This window comes from Augochlora pura, chromosome 1 (genome assembly GCF_028453695.1).
Source record: "Augochlora pura isolate Apur16 chromosome 1, APUR_v2.2.1, whole genome shotgun sequence".
Classification (NCBI taxonomy): Eukaryota; Metazoa; Arthropoda; class Insecta; order Hymenoptera; family Halictidae; genus Augochlora; species Augochlora pura.
In genome coordinates, this window is record NC_135772.1 from 19,276,300 (window position 1) to 19,302,692 (window position 26,393).

At 36.3% G+C, this 26,393-nt stretch overlaps 6 protein-coding genes and 1 non-coding gene across 11 annotated transcripts in view; 4 read left to right on the top strand and 3 right to left on the bottom strand.

Annotated features, from left to right (window-relative positions):
- The window catches only part of LOC144469910 (uncharacterized), a 46,606-nt gene extending 33,108 nt beyond the window's left edge, over positions 1–13,498 (top strand). Inside the window, exons 12-18 of the mRNA XM_078180644.1 lie at positions 6,444–6,595; positions 7,806–7,993; positions 9,048–9,150; positions 9,231–9,392; positions 9,470–9,702; positions 9,833–10,044; positions 10,152–13,498. Coding sequence (XP_078036770.1) covers positions 6,444–6,595; positions 7,806–7,993; positions 9,048–9,150; positions 9,231–9,392; positions 9,470–9,702; positions 9,833–10,044; positions 10,152–10,306 — 1,205 coding nt within the window. The 3' untranslated portion in view covers positions 10,307–13,498. The remainder of the gene's footprint in view (positions 1–6,443; positions 6,596–7,805; positions 7,994–9,047; positions 9,151–9,230; positions 9,393–9,469; positions 9,703–9,832; positions 10,045–10,151) is intronic.
- A 31-nt stretch (positions 13,499–13,529) lies between these two features.
- On the bottom strand, positions 13,530–15,298 carry LOC144469948 (leucine-rich melanocyte differentiation-associated protein). Its single transcript, XM_078180695.1, has 4 exons — positions 15,166–15,298; positions 14,836–15,063; positions 14,046–14,421; positions 13,530–13,873 (listed from the first exon to the last, which is right to left on the bottom strand). Exons 1-4 carry the CDS (start codon positions 15,262–15,264, stop codon positions 13,794–13,796), a joined length of 783 nt encoding a protein of 260 aa, XP_078036821.1. The 5' UTR covers positions 15,265–15,298; the 3' UTR covers positions 13,530–13,793.
- A 52-nt stretch (positions 15,299–15,350) lies between these two features.
- Positions 15,351–15,422, top strand: Trnap-agg (transfer RNA proline (anticodon AGG)). The gene has a single exon. It is a non-coding gene; the product is annotated as a tRNA-Pro (tRNA).
- Positions 15,423–15,554: 132 nt separating this feature from the next.
- LOC144469934 (non-homologous end-joining factor 1) lies at positions 15,555–21,153 on the bottom strand. Of its 2 annotated transcripts, XM_078180673.1 has the most exons (8): positions 21,022–21,153; positions 20,733–20,917; positions 18,105–18,197; positions 17,682–17,784; positions 16,807–17,420; positions 16,386–16,704; positions 16,157–16,313; positions 15,555–16,079 (listed from the first exon to the last, which is right to left on the bottom strand). In XM_078180673.1, exons 5-8 carry the CDS (start codon positions 16,990–16,992, stop codon positions 15,848–15,850), a joined length of 894 nt encoding a protein of 297 aa, XP_078036799.1. In that variant the 5' UTR covers positions 16,993–17,420; positions 17,682–17,784; positions 18,105–18,197; positions 20,733–20,917; positions 21,022–21,153; the 3' UTR covers positions 15,555–15,847. The 2 variants fall into 2 exon arrangements, with proteins under 2 accessions (XP_078036799.1, XP_078036808.1); XM_078180682.1 differs by lacking the exons at positions 18,105–18,197; positions 20,733–20,917; positions 21,022–21,153 and adding an exon at positions 17,861–18,001.
- Positions 17,880–23,646, top strand: Sobp (Sine oculis-binding protein). Of its 2 annotated transcripts, XM_078180663.1 has the most exons (5): positions 17,880–18,246; positions 18,950–19,299; positions 20,627–20,987; positions 21,053–21,261; positions 21,358–23,646. In XM_078180663.1, exons 2-5 carry the CDS (start codon positions 19,141–19,143, stop codon positions 22,669–22,671), a joined length of 2,043 nt encoding a protein of 680 aa, XP_078036789.1. In that variant the 5' UTR covers positions 17,880–18,246; positions 18,950–19,140; the 3' UTR covers positions 22,672–23,646. The 2 variants fall into 2 exon arrangements, with proteins under 2 accessions (XP_078036789.1, XP_078036781.1); XM_078180655.1 differs by having other exon boundaries at positions 18,032–19,299.
- A 370-nt stretch (positions 23,647–24,016) lies between these two features.
- Mrpl13 (mitochondrial ribosomal protein L13) lies at positions 24,017–25,064 on the top strand. The gene is made up of 4 exons (XM_078196611.1): positions 24,017–24,154; positions 24,275–24,398; positions 24,482–24,636; positions 24,727–25,064. The coding sequence occupies exons 1-4, from the start codon at positions 24,131–24,133 to the stop codon at positions 24,958–24,960; spliced, it is 537 nt and encodes a 178-aa protein (XP_078052737.1). The 5' UTR covers positions 24,017–24,130; the 3' UTR covers positions 24,961–25,064.
- Mrpl52 (mitochondrial ribosomal protein L52) lies at positions 24,790–26,222 on the bottom strand. 3 transcript variants are annotated; one of them, XR_013495376.1, is made up of 6 exons: positions 26,101–26,222; positions 25,699–25,973; positions 25,513–25,582; positions 25,320–25,452; positions 25,000–25,249; positions 24,790–24,895 (listed from the first exon to the last, which is right to left on the bottom strand). XR_013495376.1 is itself a non-coding variant. In XM_078196617.1 (5 exons), the coding sequence occupies exons 2-5, from the start codon at positions 25,748–25,750 to the stop codon at positions 25,106–25,108; spliced, it is 402 nt and encodes a 133-aa protein (XP_078052743.1). In that variant the 5' UTR covers positions 25,751–25,973; positions 26,101–26,222; the 3' UTR covers positions 24,940–25,105. The 3 variants fall into 3 exon arrangements, 1 of the variants encoding a protein (XP_078052743.1); XR_013495375.1 differs by having other exon boundaries at positions 25,513–25,585; XM_078196617.1 differs by lacking the exon at positions 24,790–24,895 and having other exon boundaries at positions 24,940–25,249; positions 25,513–25,585.
- Between the last annotated feature and the right edge of the window lie 171 nt (positions 26,223–26,393).

Here is a 26,393-nt window from a genome sequence, read left to right on the forward strand (position 1 = left end):
ATTCTTTTAATTCGAGCGAATGTCATTCCCCCCCGATTCCCACCACCGTCTCGCAACAGTTAGGGAGCATTAATTGAGTCTCTTCTGTACGCATTCGCCGAACATTACCGCCGTTCTATCGATTTTCCCTGCGCAGGGAAACAGCGGAGAAGGTCGGCGGAGGGACGGGCGGAAGGGGGGGCGAAGAAAGAAGGGAAATCTCGTTTGTAATAAAGCGGTTACACCTGTTACACTCTAGTGAACGCTTTAAAGGTGGTCATTAACAAACCGCGCGTTCTACTTGCCGGCGTAGCCGCGGCTAATTTCGTACGTGAGCCGAGACACAACGCTCCATGAGAATCACTTTTGAGCGGTTATCGCGCGCGCGCGAGCGCTCCTAGGTTCAAGAAGGGTGACCCAACGTTGCGAATGTACTCGGTGATAATGCCGAGATGAATTTCGTGCGAGAAACGTAACGAGAAAAAAAAAACGTGTTCGCGATAGAGAAAGCGGTGTCGCGAATTTATTTTCGTGGCACGTTTCGACGGTTCAAGAACAGCGATCCGACATCGCGCGGTTTTACGGTGAAACGTGCGAATCCACACGAATGACATAACGAAACGCGTTTACCGTATTGTAGAGATAGCATTGGTACAGAATCTGAAAATACTAGTTAATTAATTAATCGTATATTTATTTTTATTTTTATTATTTCTCTGAGTCGTTTAATTTCCTTATTTCTGAATAATAAAATTTAATGGACCTTGTTCGATAAGGATAAAATTAATTACGACCGAAAACAAACAATAATTAACGACCCCACAGTAATAGATTCCACTAACCTATATCAATATTACCTTCATAAAATATCCTACAATTTTAATAAATAAAAAGAGTATCAAATTCAACTAAACCGTAAACTTTCATTACACAGAAGAATTAATCCCATAATTAACTGTACACAACGGTTAACAAAGTTTCTTTAATCACCGCTGACACGTTCGCAGAACCCGTGTTAAAACATTAGGTATCACGCAACTGGCTTAATTATAGTATAAGCCGGTGTGCCAGATGAAGAAAGTGAAATAGTTCAGAAAACATAAATTCAAATCAGATACATTTTAATTCCAGCATAGACTGCGATACTTTTGTGCACAGTATTAAAATAAAGATTAAACGAAATGTTGCTGCCTATATTTATAACTTTTATAGATTGGTACCGTTTCGAAGTTGAATTACATTTTCTACAAGGTTTCGCGTTTTGTTAATCTTTCAAATTATTCACGAGCGACTCGCATTGCAACGATATGCACCGACAACACCGAATAAGAGATTATGATTTCTACCGACGAAAAAACAACGGGTTTGCTTTCTCCTTAATGAACTAGAACGCGATCCGTTGCTTCAGATGTTAAGTAATTGCATTGAAAAAAGCTGTACAATTAACGCGACTGTTACGCGTGAATATATTATTAAATAATAATAACGAATATTACGTTCTAATATACGAGTTACTATAGACAGAAATACATTGTTTTACTTGCCATATATTGTTCATAAATATGTATTAACAATATAATTTATTCTCTCATAATTTTCTTTTTATTTCAGTCTATTTTCTTGCCTGAAATTGCATTGCAGAAATAATTCTCAACAAAGCAATGCGTTTATAGGAGAACGCTCAATATTTAATGAATTAAATTCGAAACGTGAAACGACTGTAATGATTATTAATCTCGTATAAATATCCGCGACGAGCGAGAAATATTAAATCCGGTTGCCTCCGGTAGTACGTCGGGCACGCAGTTTTCTTTTTCATGCCACTGTTCAAAGAGCAGGAATTTACCGTAGCGCGGTTATTAAAGCCTCACTTCGGTTCGACAACCCTACGGGCGCGATGCATTATTCATGTCAAAAATACGCTGCCTACGAACGCCGATTCTTTCCCATTCTATCGCCTTCGCCCGTAATACGCGCCGGCAATTAGTCTAATGCCATGTAAATTATTATCACGAGGGACAGGCGTCGACTCCGCGGATCGGACGACACTTTTACGCCCCCGTTCTGTTCTCTTGGTGACGAAACGTGTTGTTGCCTAATAATTAGTCGCGGATTTCAATGCGTTCGCGTTGCAGTATAACACCGGAGATAATGGTGAAGCCGATGAAAGTTTCGCCAGGCTCTCGTTTTCATTTTTGTATCTACGTTAATTGCGCAATCGATAGTTTTTGTTCGAACTATTTACGCTTCAATGTGTGAAATAAAAATAAGTCTTTTCTCGTAGAAAACATTTTTCTATCTTATACAGAAATAATTAATAAACTGCGGATCTCTATATAATTCCAGCGCGTGTTAATTTAAATGAAATAATTTATTATCGATTGTTTAATTAGAAATTCAAAAACTTGTGTATTTGTAAAACTTTATATCTTCGTTTCTTTTTTATCGCGAGAACTTTAAAACATAAATGGCTTTAAAAATTGTGTTTAACTCAGTTTTCACGAGGCTAATATATTTGCATAAAAATTCGCGCCTGCTGATAAATTATTAATGGTTTGGTAAATATCGTAACTGATATGCAAAGCTCTTAACGAGCACTGCAAAAGTAACTGCGATCGAAACTAGTTCGCAAATAAGTGTTTCGCGGCTTCCATTATACGATTCTTTCATGCGAGTCGACCTAATACGCTGTAACAGAAACAACAAGCATTGTGATCGGCGAAATATAGTTGAGAATACATCTTTGATTAGTTTTCTATATTGTATGCTGATACGAATCGTCTCGCTCTTTCCCTGAGAACGATCCGAGATCGAATATTAATGCACCTATGTTACGAACAGAATATCACTTTCCTTTGCACCAGCCACTGTTTATTTATAACGTTATTTGTACGCTCGTGTTATCGGCATTTGACAGGAATGATAAAAAATTCAGGTAGAAAATAACGGAGAAATAGAGGTAAATATCGTTAGCTAGTAAAATAGAGAAATAGAAATAAATATTCGTAAAGAAAATAATAAAGAAATAGAGGTAAATATTGCTAAAAAAAAATAGCTGACGAATAGGTCCCCGAGTAAATATTATTACATCTGGATATTAACAATGCGAACGAAAATATTATTTGTTAGATCACTGGCGCAACAGGAACTAAAATAATAAGATAGCCTTGGAATGATTGATTTGCTCCTCTCACGCGACACGAGCATGCTCGACGAATGTAATAAACTAATTTTAATAACCCGTTATATTTTTACAGAATCCGTAAAGGCGTATCCGCAACGATTAAAATTTTGTTCTTTTACCGTATTTCGTTTTCAATAGCGCACGATCTTAATCGCGTTACGAAAGGCATCTTTCTCTTTGGAAGTTCCTACAACCGATCACCTTGACACAGATTCGCTCACTCTTGCTCATAGAAATTGCACTTTAAGCATAAACACGATATCCCCGACTTCGTCTTCTGTAATTGTTTCGAACGATTACGCGGCGGCGGCGTTTCCTCGTAAAGAGCACATTTTTCATCTCTCTGTATCTGTCGCGTTCGAACAGGTTCCGTTAGGCCGCGTTATTCGCGCGCAATTACCGGCATCTGTCGTCCGAAGCTTGTCAAATGTTTACGTTTTTCAGTTCGCTCCGTAAAACGGTCCAATTTCTACGAATGTTTTTGCCAAGGCTTTTTTTTCGGTGTTTAAAACGATGCTAAATATAGAAAGATGGCTACGAGTTCTCGGGTGAAAAGAGCAACCCGAGGCTGCTGGAACTAAAAACCCGGTAGAAAGAAGTTTCACAATGTTGTGTCGAGTCGAATGCTGTTCCGTTACGGATGACGCATTAATGAGTCGAATGACTATCTCCGCGAGAAACCGAGACGCGTGCATGGGCTGTGCTATGCGGATCGCGATTGCGATTGACGGTCGCGTGCACGATACTGTCGATAAATTAATAATATATCGACAAGACTCTTTACTTTGTAGTAAAATTGATTTTATAGTTAGCAAGTGTTGGGTAGCGAGGTTGGCATTATGGGCTAAATTGAAACACATCGCGTAAAAGGATGTACATATTATAGGAAACTTGACCTGAAACATAACCTGACAATAAGATCCAAAACGAACATAACGGAACAAAGACGTATGCTGCTAACCACGGCAAAGGTATAGAGGGAACTGGGCAGACCACATGGCTACTATAGTTAATGTAATGAGTATAGTGCAGGTGTCTCGGCGCAAATCACAGATTTCCAATGCAACTGTTCCACGATAAATAGATATTGCAAACGTAAACGGTTCTTCAAGGATGCAAATCTTTGGTAAGAATTTGATTAATATTAATAGAAAAAATAAAATTGCTCACGATCTTTATTATCGAATAGTCGTCGATAAAAATTCGATAGCAATTCGCGCAGGAAAAATTCTGTTAACTAACAAGCGTTTTTAAATAGGTTAAATGGGAATGCAAAACATACGTTCAGGCAGATAAAGCCAATCTTCTCGTATCAGCGAATAAACAGCGAAATAAACAAAAGTAAAAAAACAAAAAATGAAACAAACCTAAAAAAACAAATGAAACAAAACTAACAAACAAGAAACGAAACAAAATGGAAATAAGTAAACAGACAAAAGTTCAATGTAAATCGATGGTGTCGCTGTTAAATGTTGCCGAAGAAAAATTATTTAACAAAAAGAAACGTGTCACCGGGAAGATTCTATTCATAGCTGCAATATCATCCCTTATCGCAGTTCCGCAGCTGCAGATTCTTGAACACGAAAGTCCTCCCACAATGAGCACCGGACGACGGAAGGTCAACCAAAATCAACTTTATCGTAACCCTCATACCACTTGACAGATTATCAGAAACTGGCATGGAACAAACGTACTGGTCAGTGTAAAGAACGTTCTTTCTCGGCTCGCATACATTCGGCGTCGTCCGAAAAATTCTTCGATCGAGTGGATTACTAAAATTCTTTAAAATAATTCTCCAATTCTTCTGTTAAGATTCCCGTAGAGAGCCGTGGTTTAATTCGCATAGTTACTGCGTGAAACAGGAGCTGTGATTACAATAGGATATTAAATGGATCGTGATAAGGATAATTAAACGTCGCAAGGATATTTGATCGCCGCAGGATAATTACTCTATGTATTCCAGCAATAATTCTGGATTTATTCGATCGAACACGTGTCAAAGAGTTCGACCGATTTAAACACAGTAATAATAAAAAACGATCGACGATGTGACTCGGAGAGAATCGTCACGCCATGAAGAAAATGCCAGGACAGTTGACCATGAGATGGTTGCCCAGTTGTTGCCTCTCTTGTTACCCACTTCATCGCACTCGCGAGTTCCCGAACGTCGTTTTCTCGAAAGAAAGGATCTCCGATCCGGAAGAGAAGGAGCACATAGAGCTGCACAGAACAAGGTCCGACGATTCCTTAACAAAGAACGAAATTTTAACGAAATCAGACGCCAGCTTCGATATCACGGATCAGCTGAAATTCGCCGACACGTGGAAACTCAAGGAGAACATCCTGTCCTCGACTGATTACGACCCGAGAGAACGGAGATCCACGTCGAGGCTCGTGCTCGACGACTCGACGAACTCTGAAGCGAGACGAGGAAGTAATAGCGATTGGAAGCATGGTTCGGAAGGAAATCCGAAATCGCCGTCGTTCGAAGACGTTTTCCCGAAGTGCAGGATGAAGAAGATGAAGCAACATTCGTGGCCGTCTCCGCTCACCGACGTGTTCCCCAAGCGTTCGATCAGGATATCGAGAGGGGCTGGCTCGATGAACCATTGCGGAGGCAGAGCAAGTTGGTTGAACTTCGTCGAGGACGATTGAACGGCCTCGTGGAGAAAATTTTTGTAAAGGAAAAAGTTACTTGAAATGACCTCAGGAATCTCCCATTTCCAGAATGCAAATGACTTTTGGGACACCATTTATATAACTTATAATCTATTATCTATTATATCATTTCTAATTAATATCAAAGCGTTGATAATATTAACAAAACGAAAATATAAATTGGAAGAACAGGAACAGTAAAATTAATTTAGTTTCCTGTTTGGAAAAATGTTACAATTCTACGCTCAGTTAAACTTGCATTTATTTTACTATTCCGTATGCGTCTCGGACTTCTCTATTGTTCGCACTGGTCTCAATTTAGTCTCGACTGGTTTTCTTATCGAATGACTATCAGATGTAGACTTAAAGTATTGAAATTTTAACTTGTCTGTTCCATTTTCAATTCCGAATGATAATTAATGTGGTAAAAATTTAATTGCGAGTAATTATAGGAAAATATTAAATATTGAAATATTACAATATAAAATAAATTGAAATATTACAATATAAATATAACATTTCATAAAATTCTAATTAGCGAAGAAAGAGCCGTGTATTAAAATCAATATAATTACATAAACGATAGAGAACTAACTCGGAATATTTAATTACGTTGCTATAGATGATGGTAGCAGCTTGTCAGAAGCCTGCAGCACTCCCATCATCGGCGCAGGATCCAGAACAGGTTCGAATCCAGTGATGGACGTAGACGACATGGACCAGGGACTGCATTCGGGTCATCTTGCCACCCGAGGATCCTTATCTAGTCTTGGGGTATGTACAATCAATTAAAACATTTACCAAAGTGATATATCATCTGTTCGATTTAAATTCTAATTAAGATAATAATAACGGTGTCGTTATCACCACGTGTGCACCTGATCATACGAAAGACTCGTTCAACCACCATTTTGCACATTTGCATAAAAAAAATGCCAACAAAAACTGTCGGTGACGTTTACTTCTTGTAAGCACACGTGTTATACAACGCGATAAATAATAAAACGTAAATGAACGACAGCGAAATTATGATTCACGTTTTTGCTATAGAATTTCTCGCTTGGAAGTTTTTCATAATTTTTTACACCAGGAAAACGTCATTTCTCGAGGAATCTTTTCCTAGAATTAAATTGGTATTATTATTACTTTCTGGAATAAAATTTATATTATTATTGCTACTTCCTAAAATTAAAATAGTACTTTATTATATCATTAGTGAATTTTCAAAGTGATATTCATCATTTATTTCGACACAAATAATAAAATAAATAAGAACGCAAAAAGTACACCGCTTCGAACATCTGAATTACGACGATTCTCGTGTGGGCAGCTAGAATAAATCGTCACGCACGAAACGTGGACGGTGCTACATAAAATAATCGGCGTGCGTATGCGATTTAGTAGACACTTGCTAACGGTACAACCGTATTGCGTAATATACGTCGACGGTCACGTATACCCGCCGTTACGTGGGCGTGCATTTTAAGAAGAAATTTTCGCCGATCGAATAAGTCAATCGGACTTTTTAGCCGAGCCACGGAGTTCACTGTGCCATTACGTATATGCTAACAAACGAAACGGACACACGCTGCACCCGTGACTCATCTATGAATTTTTTAAATAATGCTATTGGAGCTCCAGATCACAGCTCCGAGATAAGCGTCTATCTCGCGCACGGACTGTCAGTGCCAGTGTTTGAACTGACTTGACTCGGGACTGTTGTTATTAATGGATTTTCAAAGTACAGAGCGGCTCGTAAGTGTCAATAGATCGAGAGCAAAGCCTAAAATCGCCATTTCGTTGTTTCTTAGCTTCCGCGTGATTTCGGAGTACCGTTTATTGTGTAGAGACACCCTTTAGAATTGATTTTGGTTACTTTTGGAAGCTGTTTAGTTCTGTGATTTTCTATGAAATTTATTTATATATTTTTATATTATCATATATTTGTATATTTATTTATTAATAATAATTTGTTATTTTTCAGGCGCGCTCGGATTCAATGGCGTCGGTTTACAGCGGCGCCGGAGAGGGCCGGTGCTGTCGTTCGGTGGCCGTCACCGGGGAAGTCGAGTTCGCGTTGCAATACGATTACAAGCACCTTACGTTCGAGGTGCACGTAACGAAATGCAAGAATCTTGCTCCCGTTGATGTGAAACGCAAACGATCCGATCCGTAAGTAACCGAGGACTTATTTCACCACATTGCTTCCCGTTTCGCACTAAGCCACGCGCATGTTCTCTTCCCATAAAGAAAACTATCAGCTTCTTTTTCCATTTTCGGTAATCGAACCGTGTTCTTGAAAATATTTTTATTGAATATATATTTCAGTAGGAAATATTACTATTACATTTTATTAAATTAATATTAGACGTAGAATATATTTTATTACGCAACGAATTGTTACAGTTTAGAGAAACAGTGATCGTGCTGTTATACAGTTCGTTATAGTTTGTAATTCAAAAGAAAACACCTGAACCAGACTGCAACTTATTTTTAATATTGTTCTTTAACGGAGATTTTTATAATAATTATTTCGAGACGAAAAACGTTCAGAGTTTTCATAAATAACGTTTACTCTGAAAAAAGTCGATTGAAACAAGATTCAGAGAAGAAGAAATCTTCGGAGTACAAACTATAACGTATCAATGATCTGTGTCTTTCAAATTACTAATTATCTTGTCACTTTATAAATAGTTACTGCCAATTTATAGGAGCAGTTTACACGTTAGTACAATTTTTTCTTGAAGGTACAGTGTGGAGCTATACTGTAGTACATATTCTGTATATGTAAATATTTTTTAAAAAAATGCATGAGCATAGTCAAGAATTATTTAATAGTTTAGAGCGTATAAAAATGTTTGAAGATCGTTTGATAGAGATTATTATGATCATTATTTTGTAGGACTTTAATTTCATCGAGTTTTTGTAAAATTAAAATCTGCATGAACACCCCTAATCAAGATTGCCAAGTATATTACATTCTATGTCTCTCTGTTTTTACAATATATAAGCTCAAAAGTAAATAGAAATGAAAAATGCGAGGGAAACTATTCAATGCAAAAAAAATTACTGTTACAAAATTACTGTAATTATTTCAAAATAGTTTAAGCACTCGAATGGCAATGTTTTCGTATCCACGGCTCGAAATCATCCCACTGTACCATTCAATAATAATCGTTATCAAAACCCTTTACGAATGGCAATAAGAACCAATCTTTTTCATCAGGTACGTGAAAGTCTACCTGCTGCCGGACAAGTCGAAGAGCGGCAAACGGAAGACCAAAGTGAAGAAGCACACCTTGAATCCGGAATTCAACGAAACGCTGAAGGTAAGCTTATACTCGACATTTATTCACCTGTCGTTACTAGTGGAGGTACAAGGCAACTAAATATCACAATAATATTTCAGTTCCATATGAGTCTGAGCGGCCTGGAGACCAGAACACTATGGCTGACGGTTTGGCATTCGGACATGTTTGGACGCAACGATTTCCTCGGGGAAGTGCGAATGCCCTTGGAGAATAAAATCTTCGACGATCCTACCCCGAAGTGGTACCCACTTCAAGAGAGAGTGAGTCCTTCATCATCATTATCATATTCGGTAGTAATCATTGGTTCGGTTAATTAATGATAACAAATCAATTTTAGACGGAACCATTCGACGATCCCATCGCGTACAAAGGCGAAGTAATCGTCGGTCTGAAGTTCGTGCCGCCGGATCCAACGCAACAGGACCGCGAGCGAGAAATTGGATCAGATCGAACTGCTTCGAAGTGGAAGAAGAATTGGAGCCGCGGAGCGTTGCACGTGCTCGTGAAAGAGGCGAGAAACCTGCAAACCAGGGGAAAGAATTCTGGCACGTGTGATCCATTTTGTAAAAGGTATTTTGTTCAATTCGACACTATATAAAATAGAAATATTCCTGATCCGTTGTTTAAAATAGAAATTAAATGAAAATGTATTTTAGTTGTAATGCGACAAATTGATTATCAATTTCTGAATTTTTTTCAGTTACTTACTACCTGACAAAGGTCGTTCAGGAAAACAAAAGACTGGAGTGGTTCGCAGATCTGGTGGTTCACCAGTATGGGGTCACACTTTTATTTATAAAGACGTGAGTCTGCAGGAATTGGCAGAACGTGGCCTGGAATTGACAGTCTGGGATCACGATCGCATCGCTAGCAATGAATTTTTGGGCGGAGTTCGATTTAATCTAGGAACAGGTATACCCTATGAGATTTAACAATTGAATAAAATTTACTTCAAATAATGTTACGAAATAATTGTCATTGAATTGTCATTGTTTAAACGATGTGAATGAAATTTTTAGGGAAACATTATGGAAAGCCGGTAGATTGGATGGACGCCACTGGTCGCGAGCTATCGCTATGGCAAAGCATGATCGAGAGACCCAACTTCTGGGTGGAGGGTGCTGTCACGCTAAGGCCAAATCTGCACAATCATGGGAAGAACAACGGCACTTAGACACCACAGCGATGAATTTCACCATGTTTCAGCGACAGAATGATATCGCGTATCAATGGAATTGCAAACGATTCGGCCTAGGCTAACCGAACTGTACATACGTGGCCTGTATTAACTGCGGCAAACGGTGAATGAGATCGATATGTGATTCCCGGAGATTGGAAATTAGTGCCTTTTAGGAGCATCGTATCCTGTCCAGGACACAGTCTGAAATTTCTAATGATCGTACGCCGTTGGCGACACACCATTTCGCAACGCGATTGTTGCCAATATTGGCGCACCGCCGCCAGGTACTTACCTAATTTAAATTTACGAATAGAATCGGACCTTCATTTATTCAGTTAGTATACTTTACATTCACGTCGAGTTTAATTTGTACATGATATCGTAAACCGTTCTAGTTCTATTGTAGCTTTTATTTGATAAGTGTCTTGTTCTCACGTTTTAAGTTTCTCTATGCGAAGAACTACACGATATACATATACAGAGTATTAAAGATACATATTATAGTACTTATATGGTACATGGAACATATTATATCGAGAGAAAAAAAAATGTTGATAAACATAGAAGCAACTTAAAAAGTTGAATCGTCTGGTGTTCCCTACTTGGTACCATTCATCTTTTATTTGCAGGTTTCTAAACAAATAATTGACTAGTAATTTTCTTGGTACACTTAGGTGAAACACCTTACATAAACAAATTTATGTAATCCGAGGTTCTTTTATTTAATATGTTCTGTCCTGTACCGCATAAGTACTGAATGATTTTTTTTTAACGATCTGTATACTTATTATTACGTCGTGCCTATCACGTTCTTTCGTGTCGTTCTTTCATTACTTTTTCTACCCTCGGTGTCTATGTCCCATTTCTGCGAAGTACGAGAAATCCCGACCAGGTAAAGAACGATCAATTTCTATGAGCGTTGGGGTTTGGCGCGCAGAATCGTGCAATATGTTGAAGGTTACGCAGGTACACTTAACTTCGTCCTCCTCCGATAAGTTCGATGATAGTAGATGATTACGTGACATTTCTTTACCGGCGTCCGTCCAACCGTGAGACGAGATGACCAATCGAGTATTTACGGTACATGAGCATTCTTCGTGGCCAAGTGTGTGTTACTCACGAAAAATGAACAGAAAAGATGGGAAGAGGTAATTAATGCCACTGCGTTCCAAATATTCACTTCTCATTGATTCTTGTTTCTACATTATCTTTAACGTGAAAGATATGATCAAAAATTTATTATTTTGTTTCTGGTAAAACATTTCATTGATATTTTTGTGAAATATCGTTAATAGTTGTTTATGTATGGAACATGGTTAATTAAAGTGAAAGAAGATGCAACGTTTGGAACGTGATGGCCATTGTGAACACTTTCCTTTCTTGGAGAGAAAGATGCTTCCAGTGTTGTACAATACTCTGAACATTTTTTCTTGCGTCGAACATTGCCAAGTGAACGGAACGGTATATTTAAGAAATTAAATATGACCGGTTCCCAGTACTTAACCATGTATCCATATAAATGTTATATTTATACATTCTCGTAGAATTAATAAGAGCGTGGTAGCAATGGGGGTTCGGAACGAGCCTCTGTCAATGCTGGAACTCGTAAGAGACGGGTGTCTTATGTACAGGCAGTTCTCAGTTTCGAAGTAAGATCGATGAGGATCATTTTTAATAATTTCAAAAATACATACATATAAATACAACAAACAATGGTCAAGTGATTTTTCATTACCTTGTACATAGTCATTGGATGTTTCACTTTCCGATTCAACTACGCCAGAGGGTTGTAATTGGTCGTTTTACTCTGTTGTACCTTTCCGGTCCCACATCCGGTATTTACACGTCAGCTGTATTTGTCTCCTCGAAACGGTCGAAAAAGTGTTGTCCGGTTCATGTTTTTATTTTTCTATGTAATCGTCGCCAATGTTCCAATTTTTGACAAGATAGGGAAGTGACATTTTGCGTCACATTTTTTAATATAATAAAAAAATTGTCGGCCATGATACAAGTAATTCTCGTAAAAGTAGAGACTTTCCTTATGAATTACAAATGTGATACAGTAGAAAATTTGTAGGTCGTTGCTATTAAACTGTTACGTACACAAATTCCTACACTTCCAATATAGAATTTCATTAAATACCTAATCCTTCGGGATGGAACGTGATATCGAGCACTGCCTGTATGTATTTGCCACAAGTAGACGAATCAGTTGCGAAATACTGATGCACGAGGAATATTTGTAATTCGTGTATTCGGGCGTTCTCGATAAAATGGATCAGGAAGTTGATATACTTAACAAAATTTGGTATTTTATACTTCACCAAACACTCAAAGAGGTTTAACCAATTTCATGGTTTATAATAACTTTCCTAAGCTGTCGGATTTGATGAGAAAATCAACGTAACTCGATCGAGCATAATCCAAAATGTACTTAATAAAAATAATCGAATGGGGGCCCAAATAGATCCAAAGATTGCTGTGTCTATACAGTCGAGAGAAACGTCTATCTTCTTGGCGTTTAAACTGTAAAATTCATCCCAGATACAGGGTTAACGAAATCGAAAATGCAAACTGCCTTCGATGCACGTTCACACGAGATTTGCACTGCCAGATGGAACGTGCGGCTACGCACTTTGAAACGTGCATTCAAATTGAGTTTGATTATCCGTTCAGTGGACGTGTTCATCGAAAGCCAGAGATAATTCTTTGTGCATTAAGGACCAATGTAACGCTAAATTAACAGTAAAAGTCAATAGCATGAAGGAGAGGCCTGTTAACACATTGTGGCCCACTGTTACTTATAAGTAAGCATCCCCCTTTAACGCTTAGATCCAGCGTTTCGAACGCGTCATCGGACAACTCAGTTGTCGGATATTATCGAAGGTCATTTAGAGTGCAATAACGAGATAGGATTATAAATACAAACAACTGCCTAAATCGAACTAAATAACATCAGAGATGTTTGTAAACAGACTTTACCGAAATTTTTCTATATAAACTCGCGTATACGGACTATAATGAACATATTCGAGTTACGCATCTGTCCATCTCTGTTCCCGAACACTAAACGCTTGGAACAATGTGTGACGCTCCTTTAAAGTACGTTAGGAAATAGAATTAAACGCCTACTTACAATATGTCTCATACATCGTTGTACATGATAATAAAAATTTTATACGTTTATTTATTTTGAATTATGCTTTAATATGTAAGTACATACGTATAGCACATAATACAAAAGGAAGAATAACAATGTATAAAAACGTAACGATCGATTATAAAGTAATAAGTAAAAAACACACGGGGGTCAGGCACGTAAATCGGATCCGAGTATACCGAGCACTACATATAAAAATAAGGTATAATTTGTGCTACAGCTTTACATGGTAGTCACTCTACGTTCCTAACTGCTGTTTTCTGTTTTATTAGAAACACATGACGGTAACTTATTTACGAAGAAAGTTTTCCAGGCACTCGTTCACAGATCGTTGTTGGAGATAAATCGATTTCCTTCGGAATTTTTGCCAGAGTATCGGTATTTACATTTTCCAAAAGCACCTGAAAAAGATGTAACTTGTGTTATACAATGTTTATACAACAATCTCGTTTCAAACATCTTATGTGCTACTATACCAAATCTTTTGACCTCTTCCTAAAAATTCTTCTAAAAAAAATATGTAGCGCATTTTTCGGATAATTACTTCGAAGTCTGTTTAATTAAAACTGGTACCTTTATGATCATGGGGATCTCGAATCGATGTTGGAAGAGGAGTGTAATGTATATTGAAAAATATATCGTCGATCTCGTCCATGGAGTTCGATATAAATCTCGGCAACAGTTCGGGACTAAGTTTCACGGTTCTCGAGTATTTGCCACGAATTTCCGCGTCGATTTTTTCTTCGCGTGTTACCGGACGTGAATCGAGGAATCGTAAACTCGGAGGCAACAGGTATATGGCGTATAATCTGTATCGGTTGTAATCCGCCTCCTCTGTGGTCGGATTTGTCAATTGATCAGGGCATCCTGGATTACCCAACAAACTCACGTACACCAGATTCGGGCAGCATTCCCGTATTCTGTTTAATACTCCATCTATGTGAGATATCTAAACGTAAGAAAAAAATAACAATAATCTAGGTCGCATTAATTTACGGAATGATTATTCACATTGTTTACATTTTTAATTTTGCTATACTTCGAAATAATAATTCTTTAATATTAATGGTACAATTCCAAGTTCAAATTTGTCAATCAATCGTAAAATAAATCTATAAGCGAAAAATACGTTTACGCGTATTTTTACTTTCTACTCTTTGTAAACATTGTTCTTAGAAAATATATTTATAAAATAGAAATGTAACGTTTCATATATAAAATTTGCTACTTATATACAAATGAAACATGACTCGAACAATTCCTGTTTAAAAGTTAATACAACTATGCGCTCATTTTTTACGGATGCAAAAACTCGCGCGGTTAAATCATAATATTCAAAACAAAACAAAAAAAAAACACAAACCTTGTTGTTATTCAGGCTGAGCGTAGTCAAGGTCGGCATTCGAGGAAGTGTTTTCAAATCACGGAGTTTGTTATTGTCTAGTATCAACACCTGCAGTCTTTCGAAGTATTTGACAGCAGTGATTGAGGTTAGCTCGTTGTAGGAAAGGTCCAAGCTCGTGCAATTGTAGCCGACGACACCTACCAAGCCCTCGGGAATTTTTTCCGCTCGTTGACCCGTGTAACATGCCTGCGATGTTGACAAAAAATGTGTGATAAACGTGTCACCGAACGGCCGCTAACGACACAAACAATTTCTCATATATTTTAACGAAGCTACACGTCGAATTACCCGTTCACATCGTACGGTTAACGCGCTCCTGTTGAAGTCTTGCTGCTCCCGTTCCGCCATTTTCCAAGCACGGTACCATATAATGATGAAAATTATCATAAAACAATAAGAATGATAATGCTTACGATCGGCAATTGTGCCGCCATTACAGAAAATATCGCCTGAGTGGAAAACATGAGTATCGTGGCTCGTTGGTCTAGGGGTATGATTCTCGCTTAGGGTGCGAGAGGTCCCGGGTTCAAATCCCGGACGAGCCCATTTTTTTTATACGCTGAGCTATATTTTAGTACCTCCCTTTTTTATACTTTTCTCAGTTTTTCACGATACCAATAATTATTACGTTTAGCGTAGTTCGTAGATGGTCAAGGACAAAATTAAAAACAGCAGTCTGAGAGATAAATTAAGTATTTCATTAAATTTTGTATTCATTTTTACATAAAAGCAATAAATAAGTTAAAAAATCACATTTTGTAAAATATATATATATATACATATTGTATATGTATTCTGTACTTCAAATTGATAAAAATATAATTCCATAAAAATACATTGCAATTTATACAAATAGTACGTAATGAAGAATACATCCTACATACTCTTTAAATTTATAATATAGTATATGCATTCATTTTTTGCACACAATTAAAATTCTAATTTGACAGTCATCGATTCTGGTATAATTTTACGATATAAAATTCGTCAAGCCTTTACTTTTAATAGGTTTCTTATGCATCATGTTTATAGTTCTCATAGCTGTGTTGTGTATATCTTTTTTGCTCGAGCTTTTTGACCTTGTAGACGTTGCGGTCAGAACTCTTCTTAAGATATCTTGTTTGGAACTATTCTTATGTTTGTTTACAGGCTTGGTCGAATTCTCTTCTGTTTGTTCAATTTCATTATTACCACTGGTATCACTAAAAAAAAAAAACACAATTGAGTTACATACACTGTTATAAGCTCCTTGAGAAATATAGCATTTTCATTTTAGTACCTTGCAGATTTTGTAATTGCCTCGCACTCTTTCTGCAAACTAAGATTCTTGTAAAAATTCTCACTTTCTTGAAACACATCTATGTAAGCATTCATGCTTAGAACTGGAATAGTCATATTTAATTGGTCCTCTTTAAAAACTTCTGTCTGAAGGATTTCTGTAATGGTAAATGAACTATTAAATTTGATATTAAAAAGTAAGAATACTTTTTATGTTAAAAGATACTTTCTTCTCGTTAATTCAACACCTTCGGCTTTGTATTCAGCAATTTCGATATCCTTCTTTTTTATCAAATCTAATATAATTTTATGTCGACGATTTAATTCCATAAACGATATACACAGAGGTTTAGTTAGAATTTCCCAAAGCTGTTGCTGTGTCCCTTTCGACAGATTCAGAAGAAATTTCATGGAGCCTCTGTCTATCTGAATCCGTAACTTTATTCTTTCGACAGAAGCTTCATCAATATATTTGTGTACATTGTTTAAAATGCTTGCCACAATGTCTTTATAATTAAGGGCATCGACGTTTAAAAGTGGATTCAGTTCCTGCATTAAGAAAAAAGATTTTATATTCATAAAAATGCTACACCAAGTTGTAAACAATACCACAACGCTAATTAAACAATAAACCTGCGTGCGATCGATTACCTTGCATCTTTTTAATATGATCTCATCCGTCAAAATCTCCGTCCATATCTCAATAAAATTAGTTAAAAAAACTTCGATCCTATTATCTTTCTCGGCAACAGAGATCATGTAAACGCTGTTATCTATTTTAACCTCATTCCATTTTCTTTCTTGTTTAAATGGATTAGCGGCCGGTTCTTCCGTCATTTTTATTTTTCCAAATAATTGATTAATGTATAGTATAAGTTACAAATGTTGCAAAAATACGATTAATATGCAATACGTGCATATTACTGTCACAAGTGACGTATCATAGCGCATAGATAATGCACTCATATCGTATGAGTCATGCGTGTATCTCGTATGGGATCCCAACACTCGCACGTCCTGTTAGAAATCGCTCCAAATCAATGCTACTCTTACGCCCTCTACTAAGACAGAACAATTGTAGAGGCACTATCGAATGCATACTCGATTCTTACTAAGAAATTGAAATTTCTCAAATATCGGTAACAACGTGTGCGACACAGTAATGGTAACGCGATTGTAGAGCTCCAGAGCCATTCATTATTAAAACATTTGCTCAGCCCCGTAACTATTATATTTCACGTGTTACACGTTTTCGTTCCATTGCTCTAAAATTAAAATACATTGCATGAAAAATGTAAATAAAGCCACGTAATTATAAAACCCGATATACACTGGTAAATCTGAATGAAAACTGACTTTCAGAGAAAAAGAACTACAGCTACGTTGGAACCACGCGGATAATTAGAATTTTACTGTAAAAGGTTTGGATAACGTTCGCGAATTAAAACATATATGAAAAATGTAAACTAGATGTAGAAATATATTTTCTAATTTTTCGGTATGGAAAATTAATGCCGTTTGCATACTTTTATATTCTTCTTTTTGGTGGTTTGTTGCAATGACTATTTCATACTGTTTAGAACTCTTATCCGATCCGTTTACCAGGTCCCTCTTCATTATCGCACGTTTCTGAAAAATAAAAATATTCGTTAATTTTAAATACATCGAAGTATTCATCGAACGGTATTGTCAATTCGACGATTACAAAAATCTGAGAGCACTATCCTGGGGAACGTCTCTTTTTTTCCACGAGCACCGAGAATTCGCGTTTAGTCTACTTTCAGCGGCCGTAGGTGTAACATGTCAGTTTTTATCAGCTCCGACTTTAGACGAACGCGAACAGTTTGAAACGTAGCAAACTCGGATATTTTTATACACGTGAACCTCTCCGCCGCCAGTCTTCCTCGGGAATCCGTCTTAAAACCCACGGGGGAAAAAGTTTGCGTTACCAGCGTCTGTCCGCGTACGTCGAAAGAAGCGCCGAAGCAAAATAGGGCGAGAATTACGCTTCCTCTATTCTCCCTCGTGCATCGTCGCCGAATCTGGAATTCGAAAAAAATCATTCCATAAAAAAAGAAGAAATAGCACGAAGTACGTGAGAACATCGCGCCATGTGATCAGCGAACCAAAAGCGCAATTCCATAGATTCGTTTAGGACTCTCGTCGGTGATGCTTTTCGTTCATCGAGTGACGCGAGTTAATTGAAAAACTAAACTGCACGAAATATTAAAACCAACGAAGAGAACCACGATCGCTGAGATTAATTCGACGCGTCGCGGATCGATGCGTTATTGGATCGTCGAGTGATTCGTTCGGATAGTGAAATTCCAATTTGAAAAATAAAGAAGATAAGACAAATTTTCTTGTTATATCGGCGAGAAGGAGAAGATACTAGACAGAGTTATTTATGTGATCTATTTTCACACAAGTTGTGTTACCTTAGTAGCCTAAAAATATCTGTGAAATTTGATTAGGCACAGCTTGATGGTTCAGTATTACCTACTCGAATATTTATACCTATTTCAAGTGGTGAAGCTTGTTCGTTGCGTTTCTTTTTTTTAATGTTTTTTTTTTATTGTACGCGTAACAAATGCGTACGTAATAATTACTAACTTTGTTTAAAAAAAACGGATTGCACCGGAAACATGTTCTTGTCATTGAAATTTTTATCGTATTAAAAATCGAACGACGATCTCGCGGAGGATTTTATTGTTTATTTTTATTTATAAATTCACACGTGCCGGACATGCATACGATTTCTAGCATACTAATAATAACCATTCATGTCATTTAGATCGGAGTTAAAATGAAGTGGAAATAGCATATACAGTGTGTGTGATTCGCGATCGATAGAATAAATACTATTTGTTGTTAATTTAATTACCGGCACAAGGAGAAACAATTTACTTCAGCTTGTACCTCGTTCATTAATTCATTTGGGGTTTTACCGAAGGTTAATTTGGAATTCGCGCGTGAAATCTCGTAATGGACAATAGACCGGTGAAATCGTTAACAAAGAAGTTCAAAGAAACCACGGAAAAAATTGTTTCAACGTTGCCGGAGAACCATGGAGAAAAGCATACACTCGGTGATACGTCTACGCCAATTAAGATTAAAGAGGAACAAGCTACTGTTGAAATTCAGGTAAAATATATAGTATATGTATATGTACAATCAACATATTTCTTTTCAACGCGCAGTATTTTTAACTATATTTCTAATATATATTTCTAATATCTGTATTTTATTAATTAATAAAATAGAAAATATTTTTCCATTCTCGTTTAATTTTTATAAAAATAATTGCACCTTTCGCATGTGTGTAACATTAAGATTAATAATAAAATTCAATGACCCAACATTTTTACTTCGATTCAAATGAAAATAGTATTTAACGTTTCAATCATGAGTAAAGGTTAATATAGAATTAACGGTTTTCAATTAAGGATTGTAAAGAATAATTAATCATGCGCCTCGAAACGATGCCAATTATTGTAAATTATATTAATCAGATTTTTCGTATTCCACGAATGAAATTTATTTCATTCGTTATTTGTTATACGGATCGTGGAAACAATTGCGATGCCCCGTTTATTTTAATTATATGCGGAAAAAAAGTTTCTTATAACAAAAAAGCAATAATTGTGTCTAAAAAAATACAATGAAGCATTTCCATACGGGTAACACGAGAGCAGCGCACAACCTTTATACTATTAAAATGTAACTTAATCCATTTAACCATATTCCACTGTAATTGATGCGGCTATCCAATTGCATTTGTTATCATTTTTCGTCGAAATGTTTGCTTTCATGCATTTCATAAACTGTAATTATAATTGTTAGAGAATCATCTGTACCGATGTGCCGAATATATCTTGTTATTTAAACTTTTAACTTTTTCCGCAATGCAATAATAATTCGCTTTGAATTTGTAAAGAAATAATTTATGAATCAACTTTTAATTTGTCAATTAGCTTTTGTAAACTCGACGTAATTGTGACATTAAAAATTGGAGAAAAAATAAAGTTCATTTATATTATGAAACTGTTAAGAATCCCTTTTATAAATAATACAAATGTATGCAAAATTTCGTGCAATTCTCAAACAGCGTGTACATACGTTGTAATAATAGCAGCAACGAGTTTCAAATTACTCTTTCCCGCTTGATTTAATTAGAATCATAATACTATAGGATCATTCTTCGTTGCAATGAACGCGTTCGAATGTTTCAAATCAATTTATGTTACTAAATCGACGAAATTATATGTTGGTCAGGACTAAATATGCCATGACGAAAGAAATGCAATTAATAAAATTTTTAATATTAAAGTTAATGTCACAATTCTATGTCTATTGCTACTGTAAAATAAATTAATTAAGTTACAATTGAATCGATATTAAGAAAAACGAAAATTCAATTATTCTATCAAATGATTATTTGTAATATTTCTTGTCACGTGTTATCTTCTAGGAATATGCAGCGATTACAATGAGCGAGTTGCTGGGATGGTACGGTTACAACAAAGTGGATAGCGATTGTACAAGGAGTTTAAATTTAGATCATTTTTCGTCCTTACCCCGTGCAACAAATAATCAATTACTACAAATGAAGTCAAACTTCATTTCAAGCAAGGAGAAGCCAAAATCACCTCTTCCGCTTATTACCCCTAATTTACCCGGTAATGGTCCCACTGCGCCTCTCCAATATGCTGCAAACAATTTAGCAGCTGCAAGTGGACAAATACCATCGACTCCGCTATCGCTAAAAAAAGAGACAATCGATTATACAAATAACGTCCCTTACAATAACTTCTCGAGTTCCATTTGCACAGGTAAAGAGAAACAATTAAATTATTCAATACGTACGATCACATTACAACATCCTTTTTTTTTACAGGTGACGCGTTTTGCTCTTGGTGCGGCCGCATTACCGAAACGTGTAAATCAGGAAGAACGAATTCGCATTCTTGCAATTCGATAAACGCTCTGGGACACTTTTGCAGCGAGGCTTGTTTCACGGCCGGTAAAAGAGCCGTTTTCAAGCGAACGAAAACCTGCAATTGGTGCAGGCACATCAAAAATCCGATCAGCTATGTCGACGTTCAAGTATGTCGATCAGAACAATCTATTATTTGAAACAATTATATTCGACTATCGTGTCGCAAACAATTCTTGGTTTTTTACTAATCGCGTGATTTTTAGGACGGCGAAAGTCAGCTGCAATTCTGCAGCGACAAGTGTCTGAATCAATACAAGATGAACATCTTCTGCCACGAGACACAGACGCACTTGATGCTACATGGTTTGAACACTGTTTCGTGTCACGACACGGAGAAAGGTAATTTGATAACGCCGGAGCTTTGGTTTCGAAATTGTCAGTCGCCGATAGGTAGCGGTTCCACGGAGAATGCGTTTCCGGTGGACGAGCACGCGGTTTCCGATTTATCGTCGCACGACAAATCGAAAGAGAACGGCGAGAATGAAACCGAGAAATCGATAGAATCTGCGAGAAAAATGATAAGAAAGAGAGATTCGTTTTACATCGAATTATGTTCCAAAGCCGGCATATATAACGGGAACAAGAAGAATGTTCACGCCGAGATCAACGAGAACGATGTCAGTGAAGAAGATAAAAGACAATCTTTCGCAAACGAGGACAACAGATTCTGTCGTTGTCTAAATAATCAAAATCGTTACATCGTGAACTGTTCCCAGCAAAACGCTCTGAATTGTAATAACTTGACGGAGAACTGTAGCTTGATAAATGTTATTAACTGTGATTCGCATAGTCGTGAACACAACGATACAGTGTTCAAGAACAATATACACGTGAAAGACATAAGAGTTTTACAAGAAGAGAAAAAAGACGCAGCGTCGGAAAACGCGAGTTCGCCGCGCCTGTTCGCGGGCGCGACTCTATCCAAAATAGAGCACGACGCGTCGTTGCCGCATAAATATCTTACAAACAAATTCAATCGGACGACGCATAAAAAACAAATTAACAGTTCCGCGAGAAGATCGCCGTCGATGCAATCCGGTCAGGCTGAATCGTCCATTCGAGCATTGTCATCGAATCATCTGCCGCCTGTTACGGTTCTCGTGCCGTATCCGATTCCTGTGCCGATACCTATACCGATTCCTGTTCCCATACCGACGCCAATTCTAAATAAATTTCTGGTCGATGAACAAAAGATACCTGTAACTAGCAAAGACATGAAATATAAGAATACGAAATGCAACGAATCGATAGAAAGTAAGTGTTCCATGATTCAAGAACCGCAGTTCTGTAGAAATACAAATATGCCTGTGTCGGACGAACCACAGCTCGAGGCTTCTGCAAAACTTTGCGTTTCATTGAACTCCTCTAATATTAACAATAAAAATGACAACGGTGCACAACAAGCGTTTAAATACAGTGGAAAACCGCCGAGGAAAAGGAAACATTTTAATGAAAATATTAATTACGAGCATAAGGAGCAACAATTGAAAAAAAGGAATAAATCTATAGCTACTTAAAACAATATAGTATAGAAATAAATGTTTTTTTTTCTATGAACAATTCTTAATTCAGCACAGTTAATTCAAAGAAATTTCGTAAAATATTTTCTGGGAAGCATTTTATAGCTGATACACGGCACATTTAGAATTTTTATTGAATCGTATAATTAGGTTGGCCGATAAGTCATTGCGGTATTTTCTTATAAATAGCAATGCAGAAAAACGCGATGATTTATTGGCCAACCCAATGGTACGCGCGGAAATGTTTCGAAAATTCCATAAAATGAAGAGAACATTATCAATTGGGGGTGGTATTGTTTGCCTTTAATATTTTACTGTATAAAGACACGTGAATGCTTTTAATTTCTTATGTAAATACTTTTACATGAATACCGCTGCAAGCATTGTAACAAGAAATGTTTCAAACTAATTACTGTTTCGATATATTGTTACAGATGTTATAGTAAAACCGTTTAGTAAAACTGTAATTATTATTTCAACGTAGTCCCGAAAATTATTATAAATCCTACAAACTGTACGTTATTGAATAATTTGTAATAATGTGCTCCTCAAATGTTTCGTTTTTTTTTATAATTTTATATACAATCTAATTTAAAATTTATAGCGTAAGAGTTAAATAATACTGATAACAGAAAATGCTTATTAATGTATTGTAATATATCAAAGAAATAAATTTATTTTACCAATATAATAATCCTGTATTTCAAAAAAATGTCAATAGAACTATTAACATTTTTTACTAATACATATTTTATTTAATTCGAAGTCCTGGCATTGGACAGTGAAGACTGGAAAACGTAATAAAATAGGTCATAAATAATACAATAAGGGAACATTGAACGAAAACTTACATTGTCCAAAACACGAACCTTCAATCTGTATTGCTGATTATATTGTTTTATCGTAGCAAAAGTTGGTAAAATAATTATTATAAATTTGATTGTAATTAACACATTGCTACAACAGATTGGAAGGATTCTGTTTTCATCTCATCTGTAACATGCAAACTCACAATTAATTTTTGGGAAAATTAACATATATTTGTTTTATAATTTTCAATGAGAAGAACATTATATATAACCTCAACATAACATAACCCTGGCATAACCTTGACTTTCAGTATAACGCTAAAGCCAAGATTGTAAACAAATATTTATTGTTCTATAGAGCGGCATTCTTACAAGTTAAGATTCGTCCCTGTACCGTTAATGGCGCCAGGATAAAATTTCTTCAAATCTGATAACGCTGACTGATATATACATAGATGGGAAACCGTGCAGTTTTATCTAAACAAGCCTGCATTACAGTGATACCAACTTGAACCATAACGCAGGCTGTGTTCTTGTAAAGTTGTGCATACAATTTCAGAACTTAACCTGAAAACTTGAATGGACAATAGAACTTAAACATTTACATTGTTATATCAATTGGTTTTGATTGTTTAATAGAGTTCGTTATGTCTCTGCTTCGTAAAGGCCAGGTTTGAAATTTTAAACTATTCTTTATCAAGTATCAGTCATATCATTTATTTAACATTCGTATAGATTATTGAAGTAATTCCATCAAACCTATATAATCTGATTAATAATTTCAATTTTAGCAATGGGGTACTTTTGCGCGCATTTGGCATCTATACGACGCAACTTGGCAAAATCCATTTGATAGTGCCAAAGTAATTCAAAAATATCTTAAGGGTTTGCACAAACCTATATACCACCCTCAAAGTGAGTATTATTAATTATATACAATTTTAAAGTTATAATTCGACTTGTAAATACTACATATTTTATGAACAATTCGTATGCAGACGAGTGTGGGGATCATGTAATAGTAATAAATAGCAAATTAATTGCTTTGCCTGGAGACGAATGGCAAAGACGTGTATATTTCCATCATACGGGATATCATGGTGGGGCAACCTGGACGCTCGCGTGGGAATTACACCATAAAGATCCAACAATGGTACCTAATCATTAAATTCTTTTACACGGCAAAATTAAGGTCTGTTAATATGTCTTAAATAAAATAACATTGTTCTTCTTCAATGCTTAGATTATGACAAAAGCAGTTTATAGTTCCATGCCTGGAAATTTACAAAGAAGACACACGATGCAAAGATTACACGTTTTCCCGGATTCAAATGTACCCGAAGACATGCTGAAAAATGTCACTCATCAAATTCCTCAACTGAAAATGGTGCCAGTAAAACTGAAAGATATACCTGTGGAAGAAAAAGAAAACATCCCGAGGCTCATAAAATATCCAATGGACTATGTGCTTAGATAAACAAATAAATGTATATAGGTCAAGCATCTTTTTACTTACTGTTGCAGCATTTACATAACCAAATAGCAAATGAACCGAAAGAGAAATAAATTACTATCATTACATAGCGAATTTATTTACTTATATGTACAATTCTATAGGAATATTAATTATCTGTTATAAGTAGCTGTCCTTTTGGTTTTAATTTGCTATCCAATATCTTTTGTCTTTTCTCTTCCTTCTTTTTCAACAAATACTTGTGTCTTTCAACCGCATAATCAACTTCACCAACCAACTTCTCAACCTTTTTCTACAAATATAACATTTCATTAATATTGCTGGTACTTCTGATTTGCCATAAGTATAATCGAAATATATACCATATAGTCTTGATGTTTTATTATACGCTTCCACTGATTGGCTCCGTAAGGACTAGGTCTATTGTCTCTATAAGAAAAATCCGGAAGGGTAACCAGAGGACCGTTCACGTTCGGATTGGTGGGTAAACCTTTCCTGCAAGCGATATTACAATCAGTTTTCAAATTATTCAAGAATTTTGATCAAATTACATACTGTTGCCGCCGGTACTGGTTCAAATATTTTGCCGAAGATGTATGAAGACCATTGACGATGGAAGCGAAATCTGCTAAAACGAAAAAGTAAAACTACTTTTATTTAAGAAACAGATCGGCTCTGACTATTGTAACACAAATTAATTGCTAGAAATAGTATTGATAAAGTGAGAATCTATTTACTGACTTGTATTACGACCAACGCGTAACACTGACACCGTTTTCATTATCGTCGTCATGTTATTTAAACAATATATACAACCGGTTGTTTAGAGTCTAAACTTTGGATAACCAAAAACTCTCTTTAGAATTGTCTCGATATCAAAACATTAAATGCATCGATATATAATACAATGTAGTTGTCCATCTATGATATCCAAAGAAACATCAGCTCGGACTGTATCAGACGCCTTTTAATTTCTGATTGGCGGCAACTGCTTCCAATAGGAAAGGCTGACATATCTGCGTATAAAAAATGTAATGAAAAACACGAATAAAATTATTTTTTAATATGTATTACAATAGCTGTTATGATAATTAATATTTATGATAATAAAAATCTTGAAATTTAGGTACAGTGATGTCTTACCATACTGTTCCATTTCTCTACCTCACCATGTTGCGCCTCTTTATCCCCACCATTTTAATGCGCATCCAGCTTCGCGCGGTTCGTTTAAAAACATAGCAGGAGGCATATACTCCACGGTGACGCAACGCGCAATGTTACATCGGTCGTCGGTGTGACTGGTACCGTCTGCGGTTGCGTTGATGTGCTCTCTTGCTCGCTCGTTGTTTCTTCTCTTTATCTAAAACCATGATGGCAGCACTGCTTAGCTGTGGAGCTTCAACCAATCAGAGAAAGGCAATCTCTGTACCGTACCT